The following is a 22716-nucleotide window of genomic DNA, read 5'->3' on the forward strand; positions in this document are numbered from 1 at the left end:
TCACGAATGGCATCGCTTTCGTATCCATCCGGTTTGACACGCACATCATCACTTTCTATGCAGGTGTAGTGGTAGTGGCAGTGATAACAAAGTTCATATGATGCTTTACTGCTTTGCTCTCATTGCAAGGCACAGTATCGCACTCCACTTGAGAATCACCGAACGTGAATTTTGCCTGTCTGAACTTGTTTTGTGTTTCTCTGAAAGTATTCATCTTGTTCGCTTGGTATTGGTAGTCAAAATGAACTATCTATCTTGCATATTGTCATTTTTTATATACTGACCAATATCGACGTGACCGTACGGCAAAGTGAATTGGTTAGGAAGCCTCACTCGCTTCTGGAACACGATCTGATGCAGTTTTTACAAGGGCGACTAACGATTTGGAGAGTGTGTAAACGTACAATCTTGCACGGTTGGTAGGAAGTCACTTTAAAGTTTCCATCCTCTCAAGACTGCAAGGCCTCTTTCAATACCCCAAAGTTCACCACTTGTCTGGTGCAATAATTGAGAGTCAATCCTTTCACTTTACACTCCGTGTACACTTCTCCTTGGGGGTCCCGTTATTCGTAACCGTAATGTTTAGGTCCGCCACTAGCGAAACTTACAATCTTCTCGTCGGGTTGCTCACCTGTCCAGGTTCCTAACGGTCTCCTTCGATGTCAGGGTGACGTTGACCTGGGCGATCGATGTAGATGCAACTGTCCGTGTCAAAGTACAGGACGCGATCACATAACAGTTCTAAAGCTTAGTACAATTTTAAGCGAGCATGGGCTGTCACGTAAGCTACAATGATGACATTTCCAAATTCGTCGGCTTGTACAAAGTCCTGATCTTCTTCGTAATTGACTAAGATCAAATCCTCGCGATCGACGTCCACGCTTTTCATGTATTTGGTTTTGTCGTGAATCATCTGGAAGTACCGGGAAGGTTCTGTCAAATACTCTGTCTTGGGTAAACAAGGTCGTTGTGCCATTTTGCCCCACAAGCAATTTAACATCACTTTGGCGAAAATACGCCTGCCTTCGTTTTTCTCGATGTGGTCTAAAGTGATACCTTCTTGTACCAGTATTTCTCTTTGAATGTCTTTTGATCTTCGGGAGTGTGACACCAGGAAGTATAGCCGCTGGCCTTTTGTTTCAGTTTCAAAATGGCATCCACGTAGTCTGCGAAAATGCCTTTCTGAGTCTCGTCGCCCTCGTGGTACTATTCTGTTTTGGGAAAGTGGTAAATTTCGTACACTTCTAACAGTTGGTATCCCATGTCCAGAGCTTTGAACAATTCCACACTGACCCACGTTCCCGTCAAAGCGCGTTAATCCTGGGTGTGCTGACAAGGCTGATCTTGGTTTCACGTCTCGGCACAAATAAGGCAAAAGAGAAATATAAGTTTTAATTGGCAATAGTGAGGTAACACGGGATCGTACAAGTCGGTGGGAGGCAAGAATTTGCACTTGATCAAGCCTTCATATTGTCGAATGTTGTCCAAGTCGATGTGTTCCGTCAGCATGTGCGTGTTCCCTGCAGGAAAGTGACAATATTTGCACACGTGAGGATGCAGTGAATACACGTCCAAGTATTTGATTTTTTCTCCTTTCTCTTCACCAGCGTGGTACAGCAAACAGGTGACATTTGTCCGTCCTCCGTACAAACTATCCCTAGAGTTCATTGGGTCCATCAGCTTGTAACTTTCTACGATGCGTTTAAACACGGGATAGGATTTCAAACGGTAATCGTATTCGTGTCCCCACATTTCCACTACTTGGTATCCTTGCTGTTATAACTTCAAGCGTCGCTGACAAGTAGCCTGGTACAAGTCTTCCATAGTTCATTGTAAAAACTGATTTTTAGTGCCACGTTGAGGGTAACAGACGGGACATCCGTGAAATAAGCAGCCGTTAAACTCGTACACGATCTTGGGGTTTTCTAAGTCCCAACCGTTCACCGAATACGTTACGATAGTCTTTTCGCCTCCTCCGTTGCGAGCATGTTGGATCAATTTATCTTCCTTGTGGCACAAGTAATGTAACCTGCGTAGGGCTTTGACCGAGTATTGACGTTTGACAAAGTTTGTTGTTTGAAGACTGATGATAGCCAGGGTGTTTTCGGGCATGAATCGTTGACGGTACACTAAAGAACATGCTTTGGCAATGGGGCAAGCTTCTTTCAAAGGATCGACCCCTCCGTGTGTCGTGAACAGTTCTCGAAATTTTCCACAGCAACGCCGTAAAATGTCCACGTCGGAACGAAATACTCTAGCATTTCTTCTTGAAAGTCGAAGGGGTCCGAAGCGTGAGTCTGGTACCAAGCGTAGAAAGCTTCTCTTTGTTAGGTATGCATGTTGTCGGGGTCGTAATCGTGAGCCTCAGGAAAATGGGGTAGAACGTGATGTTGATTGGCTTCGGTATTGAAAAAGTGCGGAAAGTAGCCCTTGCCAATCTCTGTCATTCCTAACGTTTTAGGCATTCGACTCAAAGGCATGGCCAATTATCCCATCGAATCTTTACTATACTTGTCCCACTTGCATGGAAATGATTTTGGCTCCGTTCAAAGCCATTTTCGGACTTCTGGTGCTTTGTTCCGTATAGTATCTCAAAAGAAACTGACCATCGTATCCCGAGAAATTGTGAGCCATCACTGTGGCATGACGATGACAATCTCCGTAACGTTCGATGTCCTCTTGCCTCCACGTCTCGTCGATGAGATCTAAGATCCATTGGGCGAATTCCGCCAGCGTGTTTGGTCTCCGAAAGATTTTTTCACGTCCTCCAGGAATCTTGCTGCAGTGAGGGCAATTACTAAAGATATGTTCTTGGATATACTTTTCGCACGCTGCATGAGCCGCACAGAAATTAGAAATATGAATGCCAGTCTCTAGCATGCATTCGAAATCGAAAAGATGAAATTACCTTTCTTCTGATCATCTTCCTCCTCTTGGTGTTTGGAATGGTATTTTTGAAAGTAGCATTGATGTTCCAAGTCCACGATTTGGTGACAAATGTGTCATCGTTTCTTTCCTGAACATACGAGTGACTTGGCATTATTGGTGCATACGCTTTTTCAACAGGTAGGACACAATCTCAGGAGTTGTAAAGCACTTTTCTGCTGTGAACTTTGTGTTTTCTAATGTTGTTGGTAACAGGTAGGGCTGACAAAAGTGCGCTGACAAGCAGGGCAATGCACTCGTTCTTGTCTTTCATCCAGACAGGATTGAGAAGCCAAACATCCTGAGCATTTCGATCCACAATGTTTCTGTTGCTCTCGATTGTTATAACCATAGTCACATTTCTCACAGTAATCACTGTAACCAAGGAATTGGTCAATACAGGTAATGGCATCGAAATGTTAATCGTGATGATAGACGTGAATGCATTTTCCATCCTTAAAATTTTTGCCTCGAAACAACAAAGGCCGCGCACTTCTTGAGGATGCACTTTCAAGGTGTAGCGTGGAGACAAGACGTCTTGCAACTTTTGCATTTCAGGAATGCCACAGGGTGTGTCTTTGGACAGGCTATCTTGCTGTAACAGGAGTTATGCTTCATTTCGTTGTTTGGCTTGGTCCAATTGTTAAATAGTTTCCGATGCACTTTTCCATTCTACCGTATCGTTCTTGTTGGCATACTTTCCTCCCACCACGATGGCACGGGCTAAACACATCTGGTCTTGAGGGTTGTTAATTTGGACGAGACTCTTTTTGGTGCTGCGAAGGTCGTCCACCAATAACACCTATCTGCGTCATGTTCCTTGAGGAAGAGACCTGTTGGTCATGAACAGTGTCGCTTTTCTTTCCATCGGTGATGTGAAACTTGTCGTTGGATTGCTGTACGTGTTGAATCTTGTCGATGACTTTGGAAGGTGTCAGTTCTGCTGGGTTGCTAAACTCGATCCAAATGGGGAACTTTAAACTGTCGTGATAAATGATAAGTCTCAAGCGATCGTCTTCTTTGGCTTGACATTGGCGTTTCAGAGTGGTTATCAAAGAATCCCACGCCTCGGTTATGAAGCTTTCTGATTTCTCCAGTGGTACGTTGGACTTGAAATCTTTAAACTTCACCCTGTAGGTGTAAGCCGTCGTTCTAAATTTTCTAGAGGAGCACTTTTCCGTCTATCAGGGTTTACTGGTGAACTTTGGTTATATGTAGAATCGCTGGGTCTGGATTCGGGCTCACTCATTTCATCTTCAAAAATCACTGACATGAATTTGTGCCAAGACTTCAGCTATTGTACGAGGCGATAAATCACGTTTCTGCCTCTTACTGTCGTTTCCTCTTGACTGCAAAAATCAAATGACTATATTTTAAACGCCATGGGTTACTTTATATCCATGGCAGACCAGCTTATATATTAAGGGTGTGTGACTTCCCTTCCACTATTCATTTCATGTAGAACGATGGAAGAGCCTACACAGATCGAACGTTTGATCAGAGCTTTTCGAGATGTCCTAAGAAACTTTTCTTTAGACAAGCCGACGGACTACTCATCCTCCTTTCGAGATAAAAGTCAAGATATTTGCTGTATCTGTAAGAAGAAAGGGCATTGGTCTTCGGAGTGTTCAGACCGTCAAAAACGCAAAACAGGTGCTGGAAGAAACAAAAGTTAAGATACCTGTTATCATTGTCAAGAAAAAGGACATTGGTCTTCAGATTGCCCTAAGAATCAACAGGAGCAAGAAGAGAGGGGTTCCGAACAGGAAGAAGAAGAGGTAGCCTCCCCAAAGGAAGAACCCAGACACGTTCAGAAAGAGAAACAAGAGAAGAGAAGAAGACGAGGAGAAAGCAAGGAAGAAGTGGAGAAGAAACCTGTGAAAGTGAAGAAATTTAAAAATAACAGGGAGAATGAACACAGACACAGAAGAAGCCTATAAACATTTTAAAGTGTTATGTTGTGCTGTGAATTGGATTGTAAGATTTGTACCAGAATAGACTAGGCATAAAACATAAGTGTCTCTTGGTTTTCATTTTTAGAATAAGAACCTACACTCACGCACTCACACTCTCGTTTTGCTCATCACCTCGTTGTGAATAGCAGTTTGGGTTTTGTGGATAGTATAGTAAGGCTTTGTTTTTTTTCCTTCTCGTGTGTGTGTGTGTGTGTGTGTGTGTGGATAGTAGATTTGTGTTTGTTTTTTGCTCCTTCCCGTGTGTGGATAGTAGATTTTGTGTTTTGTTTTGCTCCTTCCCGTGTGTGGATAGTATATTTGTGGTTTGTTATGGCACCTTTGCGTGTGTGGATAGTAGATTAGTTTTTCATGTGGCTTCTTTGCGTGTGTGAATAGAAAATTTTGGTTATGTTATTTGCTTCTTCGCTTGTGTGGAATGGGTATTAGTGGTTAGTTTTTACTTCTTCGTGTGTGTGGATAGTATATTTTGTGTTTGTTTTTGCTTCTTCGCATGTGTGGATAGTATATTTGTGGTTAGTTTTTGCTCCTTCCCGTGTGTGGACAGCAAATTTTAGTTACGTTATTTGCTTCTTCGCGTGTGTGGATAGTATATAATATGTGAAGTGAATGTAAGGGTCATTCATATGCTTCGAAAAGACTCGCTTTCTTGCCTCAAATGTTTTTAAAAAATGTTGTATATGTGTTTGTCTATTGTCCGTGTTATATCTGTACACCCGCTCTTTGCTCAGTACTATGACGTCACCCCCATTGTTGCAACATTGTTACCAATCTCCCATACTGTGACGTCAGACGCTATACAAACTCCACTTTCCCTTGTCGCTAGACATGCTCAATATTCCCCATGTTAAATTCCCATTGTCAACGAACAGCCCCAAGGGGTTCTGTAATGTATTTTCCCATTGTCGCCAAACAGACCCAGTTCACTACTATTTTACTACTAGACCTGCGATGGTCAGTGGCTATGGATCCTTCGAGAGAAGGCTCTTCATTTCAACCTCTTGGAAATAATGCCATTCTTCCAAACGTTGGTGGAACATATTGATGCCAAAATCAAGGAAGTATGTGTGAATCATCAGAACTTCATTTTCACGCCATTCTTGAAAAATAAATCCGTAGAAACCAAAACAATAATGAGGAGTAATTTTTAAATCGAGCATTAAATACACATGTTGCAGTTGAATGGCATCAATTTTAACATAATTCAACCAAGACGTTCAAAACTGTTACAAACACTTGCGTTTAATATTTATCTCTTGGACTTTTAAACAATACTACACAATAAGCATGGATACGCATGATGCGATGAGCTTTACTTTGCTGAAATACCTTTTGGGTAATGTAATATGAATGGCGAAAATAAGCCGCCATCAAACTTTGACGGTTCGAGCTTACGTCATTCACTTTAAGAACGATGGACGCGGCCATAACTCTCGAGTACGTTTCATAATTATGCAACAATCAGCAATAACACAAGACATTAAAAATATTTTTTATTGTATTATGGTACAACAAGCAATATTCATATATAAAAATTTCTTGTTTTCTTTCCTTTGTGAGTAGCACACAATATTTTTGCCGTAGTCTGCGGTCTCTTTTTCCAATGTCGAATTAAAGTCCTTTCCATCCCGTCCATCGTTCCCGTTTTAAATCTGTTGGTGTATCCAACTAGCCACACATATGCCCGACTAAGCATGAATAGCAGATATAGTAAGACGACTGTTGTTTTCACGCATGGCTATATTTGTAAACTTATCATAGTACTTTTAACACAGTATGTTTTTTTAGTTTCTTTTCTCTCACAAAGATGCAAGTTTTGCTGTCATGTCATTGCATATGCTGATGATAAATATGCAACAGAGAACATTCTAGCAAACAAAGACCAAGAAATTCAGTCACAAACACTCAAGACATAATTCCAAAGTTCAAAGGAATCATATTATCTTGTTGAATCAGTTCATTCGTATGTACATGGTAATCTACTAAGTTCTCAATAATATCATTAACTTCCTTCTATGGTACTGGATGCAAAACCGATAAAGTTGTGTCATGGAGAATCTTACAACATTTTTGCAACTTATCACTGTGTGACCAGTTGAACAGTTTCAATATTTAGCCCTTACAGCATTCGCATCAAAAAGATTAAAAATTCTGTGCGATTCGGGCACATTTGTTACATGCATTTCTCTTGATTCTGTATAAATTATTGTTAATCTCTGTAATAAAGTACCCCTTTGCGTTTTGGTCGAATCTTTGAAACTCTGTAAATGCGACCTTGCATCACAGGAAGTAAAGTACGAATTGTATCTTGTAACGTGTGCATCAGGATAGTAATATGGACACACCAATGGAAGGTAGTCACATCTCGGAGACGATATGGAACGCTCAAGGTGAATTGTATCTTTATAGTCTTGTTTGTGACGATTCATACCATAACTGAAACACTGTACTTCATCTTCTTGACTCCCACCACCATCGTCGAGAATTCATTCTCTGGCTTAAGATTATGGATTGGGTCCTCCAGGCAATTAAGCCATTTTTCTTCGAACGTCTCGAATTGACTTTTAAGGTCACAATAGCCAGGCAAAGCCGTGGAATACTTTCTGTTTCTTTAATTTGCGATTCAGGGTGAACTAACGGTATCCAGAGAGGGTTCTGAGTGTACATATAAGATCCATATATGGGTGTTTCAATAAAAGAGCGGCAACATTGTGCTGCATTGCTAATGCTGCAACACCACTCTGGTCGCATGGTACAGAATCGGCTTTGGACTAGATTGAACTTGGAATTTGTGGGTCCATCATATTGTTTCTCCGTGGAGTTCATTCCTAGTCATAGGTTCTATCCGATTTGATCTTTATGTCTTGGAACTCTCTCCATGTTTATACCGGAGACCGGTTACAATACAGATACGAGTCATGTTCAAAAAATTGCAGTTGAATCTGGTAGACAATCTGATATATTTTTTCAAGATCTTGACTGAATATCTCTCGCTGTGACATAGTCGTTTACTTTCTGGTAATTTCTCTTGTGTATCGAAACAATTCAAGCATATATATGGTTTATTTTTAGTTTTTGTTATTTCAAATTACTGAGTTGGGATCGTCTACTGCTGCACGCGCAAACCGCCTACAGTTGGAAACTCAGATGCCTCAGATTTCATTGCCTCTGATTTGACCATAACGAGGGTTGGTCTGGGGTAAAGTCTCGTTGCCAATACAGATGATTCTTATCAGGAAGGTGTCCTCTTTATGTAACACATCTTCAGTTATAAGGAGGTATGTGAGATATAAAATTGTACTTTAATTGCTATCCGTTTTATGTGAAAAAAAACTCTTATTGATATTGAATGTTTTGAAATTTATTCTAGATTTTCTAGGAATTCAGGAATACGTTTATATAACGTCGTGATCTCAGATAGACTACAGTCTGTTTCAAGTTAGCTATTTCACACGTTTAATTAAATTATATGTCATTTGCGTTTGCTATTTGAGTTTGTATGATTCATTGTAATTATTTTTGACAAACACAAATCCATGTACGAACAACGTGAATTAATGTGGCGCATGTGTAACGTATATCATTTTCTTTGAAATCAACTGTGTTTCATATATTACGCGGCTGCGTTACTGCAGTTTGATCTGTTTCAAGATGTGTCGTATACAACTTTGTTAATTTGTTGAGCGCGGATGTTGCTGTCGATGATGATGTTTGTTCATTGATTCACTCACTTTGAGGGACCAAAACTTAGGGACCGACGGGTCTGCATATAATATCGAGCATCCCCAGTGATAGTTCTATGTATCAATCATATTTGGTTATGAGTATTTACTTTGATTCTCTTTTGATTACTCGCTTAAGTTACCTGCCCTTATTAGTTTCATTTAGGAATTATATCAATTTATCATATCAGTTGCTGAACTCTGTGCGAATCATTATGTTAAATCCATTCTTGGACTTTAAGAGCACGAGTATGGTGTCAGGTTCTTTCATCTTCCAGTTACATTATAAATAAAGATCTTGTTCATGAAACTGTATACAGTATCTTCAACCTGTTACTCACGATTTTATCAATAAAGTAACAAATCTATATTTTCTAAATTAAGTTTGGTAAATGAATACTTTTGTTTATTATTAGGGTATAATCTACTTATTTCAATATACTTAGAAAAAGACTGATATGTTTATTAATGCGGATGATATAAGAAGAAGAGGGTTTTTAGAACTTCCAAAATCTTTACAAGTGAAAGCCGTTCCAATTAAAGATTTGGTACAAAAAATTTAAAACTTAGGCACAATAAAAATACCGACGTCTTGTCAAACCAGTGGTATAAGTGATATGATGGAAATATAGCTGATATTTCTTCAATTATTGATATTTAACAAGTGTTATCCTTGGAAATAGTTTATAATAGTCATTATCTCATTGTTTCTCAAAATCTGAAAGGATCCAAAATCTGGAATTATACTTGCCATAACTCTGAAGTTATCAATTTCCAAATGATTTTACCTAATATGAATTTGTCAGTGGTATTAAATTTCCAAACAAGAAAGATAAACTTTGATGCATTTCTAAATTTCCATTCAGAACCGAAAATTATATCTTAAGAAGAAGAATAGACAGAGAATTCGACAAAGAAGATAAAACATGCATACCTTCTGTCTGTGTCACAGCATCTATTGTACACTTATTCTTGGCCTGAAAAATATAACTCCATCGATAGTTGTATATCTTTTGAGTGCAATAATATGTCGGTGTGGCTTAACGGTATATACACTGCTCTCAAAGAAGATCTGGCGCAATACATTTTCCCTTATTTCGACCTCAGTATCTATGCTACAAAGTGTCGAAATACAAATTAAAATGTGTAACCAAAAGTACCAAATATCAACATGGGACATACACACACATGCACACACACAGAGTTCCATGTGAGTCTGGTATTCCTCTTTTTTTCTAGAAATATCAATGCGTGGTCAAACGTAGAAACAGATCCTTGTAATGTATTAATATTTCGACAAACTCATCTCGGATATAATATGGAGCAATTTGAAAAGGAAAGGTAGCTCCGTCGATATACTAATATGTGTTACAAGTAGTTAATGATATAATTGTCCTTTTATGTTTAGTGTTTGAATATCATGTAATCCGTACATTGTCTTCCTGTTTATCAAAGTGTCTCGGGAGCCACAGTATATCAGTTGGCAGAGCGTAGGACCTCCCAGTTTAAAGGGCAACTGGTTTAGTACCCTCACTGTTATGTCCTAGTTGTGTAGCTTTGTGCGTTCTTGGCAGAAGTACTTAGCCCCCATTTTTGGTAAAACATAGCCAATCAGTTATAAAACGTACTGCTAAACCAATCAAACAGACAACTAAACAGCTAACAATCCATTCACCCATATATCTATTTATCAGTCTATCTATCTTTCTCTCCATATATCTATCCATCTATCTATCTATCTCTCTCTCTATCTATATATCTATATATCTATCTATCTATCTATCTATCTGTCTGTCTGTCTGTCTGTCTGTTTATCTATCTATTTTGAATTAGAACACCGTCATAATTTGCGCATCTCTTTGCGCTAACAATCACGCTACTGTTGAATCATGATTTTAAATGGTACGTCCTCGATATAATTGCAACGTTGTTTGAAATACAATATAATTGCATATGCGTAATAAGTAAAGGTGAAGGAAATACAATTTCAATGAAGACATCCTTTCCTCATTACATTCACACAGTTTTGACTTTGTTTGCATTACATTCATGAAAAGAATATATTGCAATTACCTGTTCGTCACTTTTCGTTGAAAGTCCATCAAAGTCGCCACTTGTTCTCGCATCATCTGAAACAAGGAGTAAAACGAATAGATCATTCACAGTGGAAGTATGGAATCATTGTTTTTGCATGATACTAAATGTTCAAATTTTGTTTTATATTTGACATATTGATCTTTCGAAAACCTAAAGAAATATAGTAAACTACAACTTTGTCACACAAAAAATTTTAATGAAGAGGAGAAAAGAAAGATAAAACAGGTTTGGCTCTTTTAAGACGATTTTTAGAAACAGGCATGTCAGTAAGTTACGAACTAAAAGTAATATTAGCTATTTACAGGAAGCACTGAAGTTCATACATGTTTTCGTATGTGGCTTATATTTCGTAACTGTGCGTCTTGTGTATTAAATGTATAACATAAGCCACGAGTGATGGCAATACACGTTTCTACCATTTTGCACTTCAAAATCTTATTTTGGATGTAAAGTGTCTTAGTTTTTACTTGCAAGAAGTCTTTGCAAAGTTTCCAAAGAACTGGGCTATAATAACGCAAAGTAAACAATTTTAATTCCCAATTCAAATTGTAATTACACAGAAGAAATTACGCATATTGCTTAAATGTGATATTGCTTGCTGTCTTGGACAACGACAACACAGAAACTATTTACCCTCATGAAGCTGATTTATAGGGTATACGTGGTTTTGTTATGATTAAATCACTTCATGCAAAGTTAAAATGCCAATATATCTGCATGTTGTAAGTTTACTAAACGGGACAATTTTTTTTAGATATATCAAATCTATACAGGAATATTTAAAAACGCTAATGCATAGGAAGTAAGTGAAAGAAGAATAGAATTAGCAAATGTTTACGAGTAGAACAAGAAAGTACATGTGCTAGCGATCATCTTTGATAGTATCTCAATGAGTTATAAATAAATGCTTTAGAATGCCTTATAATTTTTTTCAATCAATTCAATTGCTGGAGGCAAATAATTAATTTAAGCAACATTGTTAAATATTCACCGTTCGTTTGTGTTCCAATATTCCTTCTGAAAGAAGTCTGGCACTTTAAACAAGACCCATTCTTGCTCGTGCTATAAGTATGGACCTGATCTCGAAACCAGTAGTCCCTCCTGCTTGAATTCTGGGGCTGAAAACAAAGCCAACTTCATTTTGTGTTGTTGCATTTTATTGTAGTTTGATACGATGAACGACTTTCTCCAAGTTTCTAGGATAGTAACAGATTTAATATAATGCATTGCATTCAAAACCAATTACATTAGTTTCAAAACAGCATGGATATATTTTTTGAATCGTTAAAATTAGATATTTTTGTAATCATTAAAATTAAAGATAATTCTCTCTCTATCTCTATCTCTATCTCTCTCTCTGTCTCTCTCATTTTTTCTCTCTCTCTCTGTCTGACTTAGAATCAGGGTATCAGCGATTGCGTTTTACCAGACCCAGATGGACCAATGATGATAGCACGAACATAATTTGGTAATGCTGGATGATGCACGACTGGTCCTAGCTCTTGTGTCGCTGAAAAGTCAATCTCGTTCATGTTGTAGGGATATACTGTTATGTATAATCATGAGTGTGTATTGTGTTCGATGCAAGATGGTCACTGATACTATTGGGAATAAGTGCAACAATGGCAAGGAATCCTCAAGGGCCACTTACAGGCACATGCATAAAATGCAGTACAAACATATAAGTTCGTGTCTCCCTTTCATTAACGGGCGGGGACGATATGGCCGCGACACTCGAGGTATTATATAATATATTATATAATATATTATTACTGTGGCCTGGAACTCGAATTGTTATCAGACCTGACGTAGAAAACCGACCACATGCTGGTGGATTTCCAACGAATGCGATTGATCAAGCGGGACATGCTTAGGACGTCGCTTATAAAAATTAAGATCTGCAGCATCGAAGATTGTCAAGTTGATTCACACGCTGAAGCCCATAAAAGATATAAGAGTCACTGGCTAACCGGTTGATAAGATCAGCAATGAATGGTATACTAGCGGTGGCGGCAGGCAAGTAATTGTCCAATAAATATAATAATGGAATCCATTTATTATAGTCCAAGACTCTGGAAAGACTCTGGAAAGACGCAACAACGATCAGAAAAAAACACTGATTCAGCTCGTGTCAAGTTTAGTGTTGCAAAACTGGTTGTCTCGACAGTCAATATGGCAAATTTATCTGCCACCACCTTAAACGATTCAATATGGACTGTTTGATGTTAGCACTCCCAAAGACGTTCATCAGGCAGATATCTTATTTTCTCACCCATGCGACAGAGAAATCAAGCTGTTTTGTTAACCTTACTTTTCTTATCTCAGTCTAGTCATCTCAGACCAGTCGTCTCAGTCAAGGTGTCCACGCGCTCAGAACTACTTTAAAAGAAAGAAACCATTGTTGTCTTCTGCTGTGCCTGACGTAGTTGTACTAAAATCAAACAACAACAACAGCAACAAATATATAACAAAAACATAGTAATTTAAGGTAAATCCATCTTTGAGAACACACCATAAAAAACATTTCTAGAGAGACCAAGACACAAACGATGTCGAGCTTTTTTTTTGTATTATGATGGTCCGTTCCATATAGCATGGTCAATTTTATCCTATATGCAGGCCTAGCTCAGTACATTTCCAGATCAGCGTCATTAAATGTAGCTAAAGCTACCTAACTAGTTTTAAATACTTCGTGTGAAACAAATTATATATTGTTTGCTACAGTTAATGACGCTGACCGGACAAAAAACCTGTGCTACAGAGAAGATAAAATTCTCAATGCTGTGTGAAATGAACTATAACAGAAAATACTGATACATGCACATAGACTATAGACCTATACACTTCGTAGCCTCCCAACTCTCTTAACAACTACGGAAAACTTAGTAAACTTAGTAACAGTCAGAAAAGTGTTATATAAAACATACTTTATTCTAATTTTGTTAAGCATCTCCATTGTTCCCCGCTTGAATCAAACATGTACCTACACTATTTAATGACAAATAATGCACTTACAAGCCAGAAGGAATCAACACATTAATCTATAAGTAAATTTCACTGTAGCACTTGCCATATTTCCAGGACAGAAAAAAAATGTTCAAAGAATCCGTGAACTTGAAAGTTTAGCACATGCTTATCCGCTGTAGTCCGTTGGTGGAGGATCTATTATACACGGGGGTAATTGTATAACCAATATTAAAAACAACACAAGTATGTCACAAAACAGCTGTTCTCCAAAGAAAAGAAAAGTTATATACGATAGTTACACAGATCTCTAATTACCCATGAATAATCTAAATCAAGATATTGCTCTTCGTTACAGCTTGTACTAAGTATAACTACAGTAGAGCTGAGTAGCCAGTATCGTTTTATTATTTACAATGAACTTTTCAGAATTGGAACTGATGAAAATAAAACAGTTTCTTGTAATACATATTAATTATTTATTGTCAGTTTCATATAACATCCATATATTAAGTGTGATAATATCTAATTATTATGCTACGTTTTATGTTGCTATCTTTCTTTGCTCACGCGTATAAACTGTGTACTTCGGACGCAACGGTCACACCACAGCCCTCATTAACATATTTATATTCATGCGCTGCATGTAAACATTTGACGTGTACACCAGTGAAGATTTCTATTTACTTTAAAGGAATATATTGGGTGAGAAAAATAATCTACTCAGGGGTTTGGACCGAGACAAGGAAATCCCAGTCGCGGGGTTACATTACATGCAATCCTCGTGGAGAGACAAATAATATAACCTCTTGTCTGAGATTTCATTGTCTCGGTCCAAACCCCAACATAGATTCTATATTTGTCTACATGACCAAGCACGCACACATACATACAAATACGCACTGACGGTCATCCACGTTGCAAGCAGATACAAAGAAGCATAACCGTTATCAACTAACACAGCAAGTGAAGTTACAGCCGAGTTTTATCAACGTGGCGGACTACGATGGCCACAGCTGATACAAGTTGATCTTGACAAAGAAGTTCGTGATGAAGTGCATTGTCGATGCAGAAACATAATATTAAAATCAGACGTTGTTACACAGCAATAAATCGTGATCAAGCAATCGTTGAGCTATTTAATAGAACACTTGCTGTGCAACATTTCTGAATCATTATGCTTAGGAATTTCTGATTAAGGGCACTCGATCTCGTGAATGAGTTGCAGGATTACCGGGTGTAATAAATGCGTCATACAAACAAAGTCAGGATTGGAATATCTAAAACCAACCAATGGATGCAATCGCGAAGAAACACATACCGACTAAGCTACGCGACTCGCCAGCGAGTCCATTGCTGCGTATCAACGTGACAGTCAGGTATTTAAATGAATCTGGTGAACTTGAAGGTGGTTAAAAAGAGCAACTAATACTATCTGGAGTGTAACCACACATACAATTTCCAGTAGGCCTGCAATCTACAGACTCCTCAACGTATATTTTTACGTAAGCCATTACAGTTAATTCCTGAAAATACACTATTACCACTGGAATGGATCCGGCGTTAATTTAGCGACGGCGGGGAGCTAGCTCCTCGATGTCGGTTTCGTTGAAGACATGTCAGCATAACATTGGCGCCTGTATAGCTCAAACGTATATCGATTCTGTCCCTGGTAAATTTTCGTAGGTCATTTGGAACATATTGCCACAACATTATTGTATTACAAAGCGCACAATGATTATTTTGTTGTTTCAATTCCATGATATATCCAGGATCAAGATCAAACAAGCGTTAATTGTTCTCATATCGCTAATAGCCAGCTAGTTTCCTTACCGTGCCAGGAACTAAAGTCGTGAATTGACGCACTGGGTAGATTATTAAGCATCCTGTGTAGCTGAGACATTCTTGCAGCTCTCGACACTGCCAATACACTAAATTCAACACGATCATCGACAATAGAAATATTAGTGACATTAAGAACAAATTTTTGCTGGGTCATCAAACCTGGGATATTAAAGAGATTATTATGAAGACGAGTATCCGCTAAGTGAAAAAATAGAGGAACTGGAGGTTTAGGAAATTTCTCCTTATGGCGCTTATATAATTCAGATTGGAGTGAATCGCGAACTATTTTCTTGGATGCAACGATTCGATTATTAGCGGGCCGTAAATTCCAGAAATCATCAATGTGCGTTTCTGGACTTCTACTGCGCAATATCTCACATTCCATCCAGTCAGGTTTAGTCCCATCATTACTTTTAGCGCTTTTAATGATTCGTCCATGGTCATGGTCTTCTAACATTTGCTAGTAATAATCCACATATTTTATTAGCCAGCTGTGTAGTGATTTTCTTGTAAATGGAGGAGACTGTCCTTGATCGCTGCACATGAAAATCGCCGTTGATTTTGACGATAGCCAATATAGAAACTCTGTTAATGGACACCGTGTATATTTCATCTCCAATGATGATTTTTAGGAATGTATTTCTCACTCATATTTGTGGAGTCAACTAATCACCGCGCCATCAAAAGAAGCTGTGATAAGTATTAACCCTCCCCCATTCATGGCCCAGCAAGTGTGTGAGCGTTAAAACTATCATATCGAGAATCCCAATAAATAACTTTAAAGCAAATGTTTTGTTTTTCCAGAACCACCAAGATGAGATTGCAAACAATTATTCAGCAATGTTTTTATGTTACTTGTGTCATCTGCTCACGGAGAGATTATGGGCGATAAAGTTTGCCACATAGTAGCATGAGTTGATCAAACCCGCCTACGGATTCGGGGTGAGTTTGAAACAGCCAGTCTAATAATGGATTGTTTATGCTAATAGAAATACACTCATGAATATTGCCGTTACAAAATTTGGTAGTTATTTTTAGGTAAAGGTTTTGTAATTCTTGCAGTCCATGCATGAGCGTTGTGGTCGACTATTACTATCGGGTAGCCTTTTGTTCCATACCCCGTCGGTTATTGTTTTTATTTCTATCGGAAAGCTTTATTTTTCTCCAATGAGGCGGGGTCTTCTATTTTGGCTCCATTCTTTCCAACACTTTCGGTCCATTATTTTAATTTTTTGCGCCGTAGCTCTGTCATTCGATTTTCTCTTCGAGCGTTCATACAATTTTTTGCGACCCTTTGATCTAAGCAGTGTAAGATACCAATTCGCATCGGTAGAAGAGCATCACTATTAGGTTCTTTAAACGCATTTAGCGCGTAAACTACGGCCGTTACAAGATAAGCTCTTTCATATGACCTATCAATACCGATCAGCATTCCCGGGTTAGAATTTTTATCTAAAACTGCGAAGTGCTGACCAAACCGTGATTCCCGAGCAAGATCGAATTTATTCTGGATAATCCACACTGGGCGAAAACGATGGCCGCCATTAATACCATCGCCAGCGACAAGTTCGCTTGCGATAATAAACTTGATCATAAAAGGTAACTCTTCGTCCACTAGATAATTAGTAGTCATCCGTGCCCTCTGCTCATTCAACGACTCATCAAAGAAAATATTGTCTCGGTTATCAATCCCCGGATTATCAATCTTGAATGTTGATTAAACGTGCATTGCTCCATCTTGTATAAACTCCTCCTTAGCTGCGCGGATATATTCGTGTAATTGTAAATCATATGGTAAGGCAATCTTGGCGAACTTTGGTCGCTCACTGCCGTTTCGGCGCTTTACGCTATCAAAATAAAACCGTGTAGCCTTCTGGAGCTTAAGCATAGCCTCTATGCCTCTAAAACCTTAATATAATTTCGCAAATTCTCCTTGGCGGCTTTTGATCGAGGAAACGGAATCTTAATTAAAGCTACCTGAAAATGTTTAGCCCTTAGTTTCCTTATATAATTAAGGGGAATGTTTAACGATGTCACGGGTAAAAACAGTTGCCACCGGCTGATGATTGGATCTACATACCCATGTGGACAATTGTGTGATATTTATTTTAACGAATATCATTTTACAAGTGCCTGAAAGGGAAGTTTAGGGCCAAAACCTTGCATATAATGCCTTATAAGTATTAAAGATTATTCTGAGCTTTGCGTTCCATGTGCTGACAGAAAACATAGAGTTCTGAAACAATACCATGAGAAAAGAAATGGTGGCGAGGTCGGGGCAACAAAATGTGGTCCAATAAAAGATGACATAGATTATCCTCAACAGACAAATGTCACTCAGAATGATTCGCTTTTTCGGCGGCTGATATGTCATATAAAAATATTAGATGAATAAAGTATAATTATATAATGAGTGCTAAATCATCAATGATAAACCAAATAATTTCCATTATTGAATATGGGAGGTATTTGTAGAAGTGCTGCTTGTAAAATAAATAGAAGAGGAAATTGGAGAGGTACTAGTGAAAATGTTTGAGTAAGGGATTTTTCCGATGGAAAATAGATCAATCATTTCCCTAGACTGATTTACCATTTTTTCTACTACTGTATATTTTTCTCACCGCGCGATCCGGTACCAGAACACATAGTCCTAGCCGCAGATTTATAAATAGATTCGGAAATAGAAAGGAATGCAATGATGCATTTAGTTTTAGTCTTGGCATATATATACCTTGGTAAGATACGAGTTTCTCTTGTGGTAACGATTTGCTTCGCTCGGCGAGGTATGTGAACCTAATAACCCCACACCTAAATCATGTACTTTATTTTTGTCATTAGTGTTTTTCTAAATTTGTACGTGTGTTTTCGTTTACCCGCGTGACGTCTCAATGAGGTCCGTTCACCCTCTCTGCTGCTTTAATTAGATCAGTCTCTCAACCAAACATTTTATCAAGTCCTAGACGATATGTCGTTTTGGGATCAAGTAAATTTATTTTTATAATTCCGTGTGGAGTAGATTGTGCTTTTGAAAAGAAATTTTTGAACTTAATTATACCAATATCCTCTGAACACCAAGTCTGATGAATATTTCTCAGAATATGTGTATCAACTTTATTAAACACAACTAAAATATTAAGTTATCTCTGATCACTTTAGGTATTTGTGTATATCGCTGAGCAACATAAATTATATCTGTATTTTTTTTGTCTGCCTCTGGAAAATATTCTAGATGGATTTGATTGTTTGTCCAGCATTACATCGTCATAAGCCACTAAATTATTAATAAATCTAGGGACGGTGCTTCATCAATGTCAGTTATAAAATTAATAATGTCATCGCCATCTTCATTTAACAATTTTGCATTTTCATTAAGTACATCTTAACATCCACGTTCATCAACTGACGGTGCTATTAAATACTGTTTATCCCACTTTAACCATCTTATTATAAAATTAAGTAATAATTTCGTTTTACCAGACCCAGATGGACCTATGATAGTTGCTCTGATAGAATTTGGTAATGCTGGATGATGCTTAACTGGTTCTTGCTTTCGTGTCGCTGAGAAATCAATGACATCCATGTTATACAGATATAATAAAAACTATGGATCTATATTGTGTAACATGTAGAGCATCCACGTGTACAAGTGGATTAACAATTATGATAACAAAAAATAAATAGCATGCACTTACAGGTAAATGTGTACAATGTGGTACAAAAATATATATTTATTTCCGCCAGCGATAAAATTTCTGGTGGTGCTGATATCGCTGCTTCATTAATAAAATTACCAGGAACTCCATGGGCTAAATACCCAGGAGAAAAGCACCTTCCTGGATATAACTATTATGGTCCTGGAACCCGACTTGATATCCGACTTGATAACCAAGATCAACCAAGACCTGGTGAATATCCGAGAAACGCGATTGATAAAGCATGTCACGTTCATGATGTAACTTATAAAAGTAAAGATTTAGAACAACGACATATTGCAGATGTAAAGTTGATTCACTCGTTAAATTCCATGAAAAAATAAATCTTACATAGAATCATTAGCTAATTCGTTGGTAAGATCTGCGATGAAAGGTAAATTATTATTCGGAGCAGGTAATTAATCAACCGATTATTAAAATAATCGAATCGATTTATTATAGCCCAAGAGGATACTGGAATGGTAGAACAGCGATTAGTAAACTCGCTGATGTGGCAAATGCTACACGTTCTGCTGTTGCAGCGTGGTTAGCACAACAGGCAATATGGCAAATTATCCACCACCACCTACACAAATTCAGCATGTACGTTTTGATGTCAGCACTCCTAATGAAGTTCATCAAGCAGATATTTTATTTTTACCACATGACACTCTTAAAATTTGTAGACGTCCATTAGCATACAAATACGCGTTAACTGTCGCTGTCGTTCCAAGTAGATATAAGGAAGCGGAACCATTATCAATTAAAACAGCAACGGAAGTTTCATCTGCGCTTGAACGAATTAGTCAACGAAGACCCTTACTATGGCCACAACTATTACAGGTGGATTCTGGCAAAGAATGTCTTGGTGCAGTGTCGTAGTTGATTAAAAAAACATAAAGTCAAAATCAGACGAGGACATACCGCAATTCATCGTGACCAGGCAATTGTTGAACGATTTAATCGAACACTTGCTGAACGGTTATTTGTATATCAATGTAATAATAATAATAATAATAATAATAATAATAATAATAATAATAATAATGAGGACTTTGTATAGCGCCTAATCTTTAGAAGCTCTAAGCGCTTTACAACTTTAGACAACACCTATAAGATAAGAAACATAATATTATTACAAAAACAAACAACATGAAATTAAAAAAAACATTATATAAAAAATAAAATAAAATAATATGCAAAGGAAATATTTCAAAAGGATACAAGATCTAGCGAATGGGTTGCAAGATTGCCAAGTGTGATAACTGCATTAAATAATGAAATTACTCGAACAACTGCCATGAAACCCATTAATGCGATTACAGAAAAAAAACCCAATAAAACGAGATTACTTTTCAAAACAACCAGCATTAGGTAATTAGATGTAAGATATTTATATGAGCCTGGTGAACTTGAAGGCGGTTAAAAAAAGAGCGAATGATCCTATTTGGAGTATTACGACACATAATATTTCTAGCCTGTTAAGATCTACGGGTAGACCTGCAGTCTACAGATTAGATTCAACTGCTCCTCAACGTGGATTTGTGCATGAGCAATTACAAGTAATTCTCGAAGACACACAATTACCACCGCGTTCACTTTTGTAAACTAGCTCGTCGACGACGACTGCATTCAAGACAGGTCAGCATCACATTTTCGCGTGTATGACCAAGACTACTATTAATTCTATCTGCGGTAAATTGTCTTGGATTATTATTTGAATATTGCCACAATATTACTGTGTTACAGATCGCACAATGATTATTTTGTTGTTGTTTTAATATCATTATAAATTAAGCATCGAGATCAAAGTCGCGTTTATTTTATTTTCTCACACTGTTTATAACCAAGTAATTTTTTCTTACTATATCATCGCCATTACCAGTAGTTTGATTATTATTTTATGTAAAGTCTACGATAACCATCCGCAGCTAATATATTCTTCTGATTCGAGACACTGCGAGATAAACTAAGTTTGAGCATTCGATACGATCATCGATGATCTAAACACTTGTATTAAAGATGGTTAATCCTTGTGATGAATGAATCGTCATTGCGTATGCTAGAGTGAACGAAGTTTTGTCTAGAGTTAATGCGCTCTCAACAACATTGAAAGGAACTAAGGCAATATCATGAAATAAAATATTTTGTTTTTCTGACGATCCTGGTATATCAACGTCGATATTCTGCCGTCGCGTATCAACCGGTAGATAACACAATGGTACATGTAGATTTGAACATTTTCTTTATGTAACTGAAATAACCGCTGTTGAATTGTATCACGAACTATCTTTCCACTTGCAACTATCAAATCATTTGGTCTGACCACTGCAGAAAATCGTTCATAGAAGTTTCTGGAATGGTCTTACGCATTATTTCACAATGAATTTTATTCAGTTGTAGTCTGATTAATTTTTTAAGTCTCTTAATTCTGGATCAAGTGCTCTATGAACGTTAGTTATTTCTTCATAATAATCTAGAAAAATCTTCAGCCATTCATGTGGAGGTAATCCAACGACAGGCGGTGGTTGACCATGATCTCCGCACATTATTACAGCAGTATTCTTCATTAATAGCCAATGAAGAAATATTTGTAGCGTTTCAAGCGATACTGTACATATTTCATCCCAAACAATAATCACTGGAATATATTTCTCGCCCATTCGTTCAGGGGTCCATTTAACTCCCTTTCATTGAAATAATTTATGATACCTGCATGATTTAATATTTCTTTCTCTCATTTTTCTTGCGAGTCTGTGTGTAGGTGTTAAAATATCTATTTCTGAACAATGCTCAAGAATAATTCAATCACACGAGTTGTTTTACTACAACCACCAGACCCATTAAGGTAAACTGTTTTATGTCTAGCTACTGGATCATATGCAGATGGAGCAGACGATAATTTTGACATTTGATTTTTTTTGCTAATAAACACCCTTAATTTAAGCGTCAGCGGATTCAGAATAATTAAGTATATTTTCTTGTTTAATTCTCCCTTCACCCCATGATACATAAGTGCCGATATGTAGTTGTTCTAGTAATCCTGTATTCTTGCTGATATAAAACGAATCCGTATCGACTCTGAAAGCAAACTCAGAAACTCTATTTATCATCGATAATAGGTTTATCGAAACGTACGCGAGCATTGAAGATCTAAATGAGTCAACTGCGGTGACTCACCATCAATATAATTCACATTTGTACCTAATTTAGTTCTGTCTGATAAATTAACATTACTTCGACTTATAAACGTATTTCTTTTCGTTGTATCAGCAATTATAAAATCCAACTCAGCATCGTCTATAATTAATCTTGTACAATGATGTCGTTTATGATCATATGATCCTCCATGGGTAAATTTATCGGTTATTTTTCTTCCAAGATCTTTTGTAATTTTATTTTCAAAATCAGTTATGTCAGGATTTTCATCATCAGAATATTTCTTTTGTTGTGGTAACCAAACGTCTTTCTACGGACGATACGATATAATTACTTCAC

The 22716-nt window shown here is 37.5% G+C and overlaps 1 protein-coding gene across 2 annotated transcripts in view; it reads right to left on the bottom strand.

Moving 5' to 3' along the window:
- LOC149779151 (uncharacterized) overlaps positions 1–22716 on the bottom strand; it is a 70140-nt gene that overhangs the window by 18845 nt on the left and 28579 nt on the right. For both annotated transcript variants that reach the window (XR_016415579.1, XM_089939711.1), the window contains exons 3-5: positions 11709–11835; positions 10694–10749; positions 9555–9597 (exon numbers count right to left, since the gene is read on the bottom strand). Coding sequence is in view for 1 of the 2 variants with exons in the window: in XM_089939711.1 (XP_089795837.1) it covers positions 9555–9597; positions 10694–10749; positions 11709–11835 (226 nt within the window). In the remaining variant the exon portion in view is untranslated. The remainder of the gene's footprint in view (positions 1–9554; positions 9598–10693; positions 10750–11708; positions 11836–22716) is intronic.

This window comes from Sinohyriopsis cumingii, chromosome 17 (genome assembly GCF_028554795.1).
Source record: "Sinohyriopsis cumingii isolate HCF-2022 chromosome 17, ASM2855479v2, whole genome shotgun sequence".
NCBI classification, from domain to species: Eukaryota; Metazoa; Mollusca; class Bivalvia; order Unionida; family Unionidae; genus Sinohyriopsis; species Sinohyriopsis cumingii.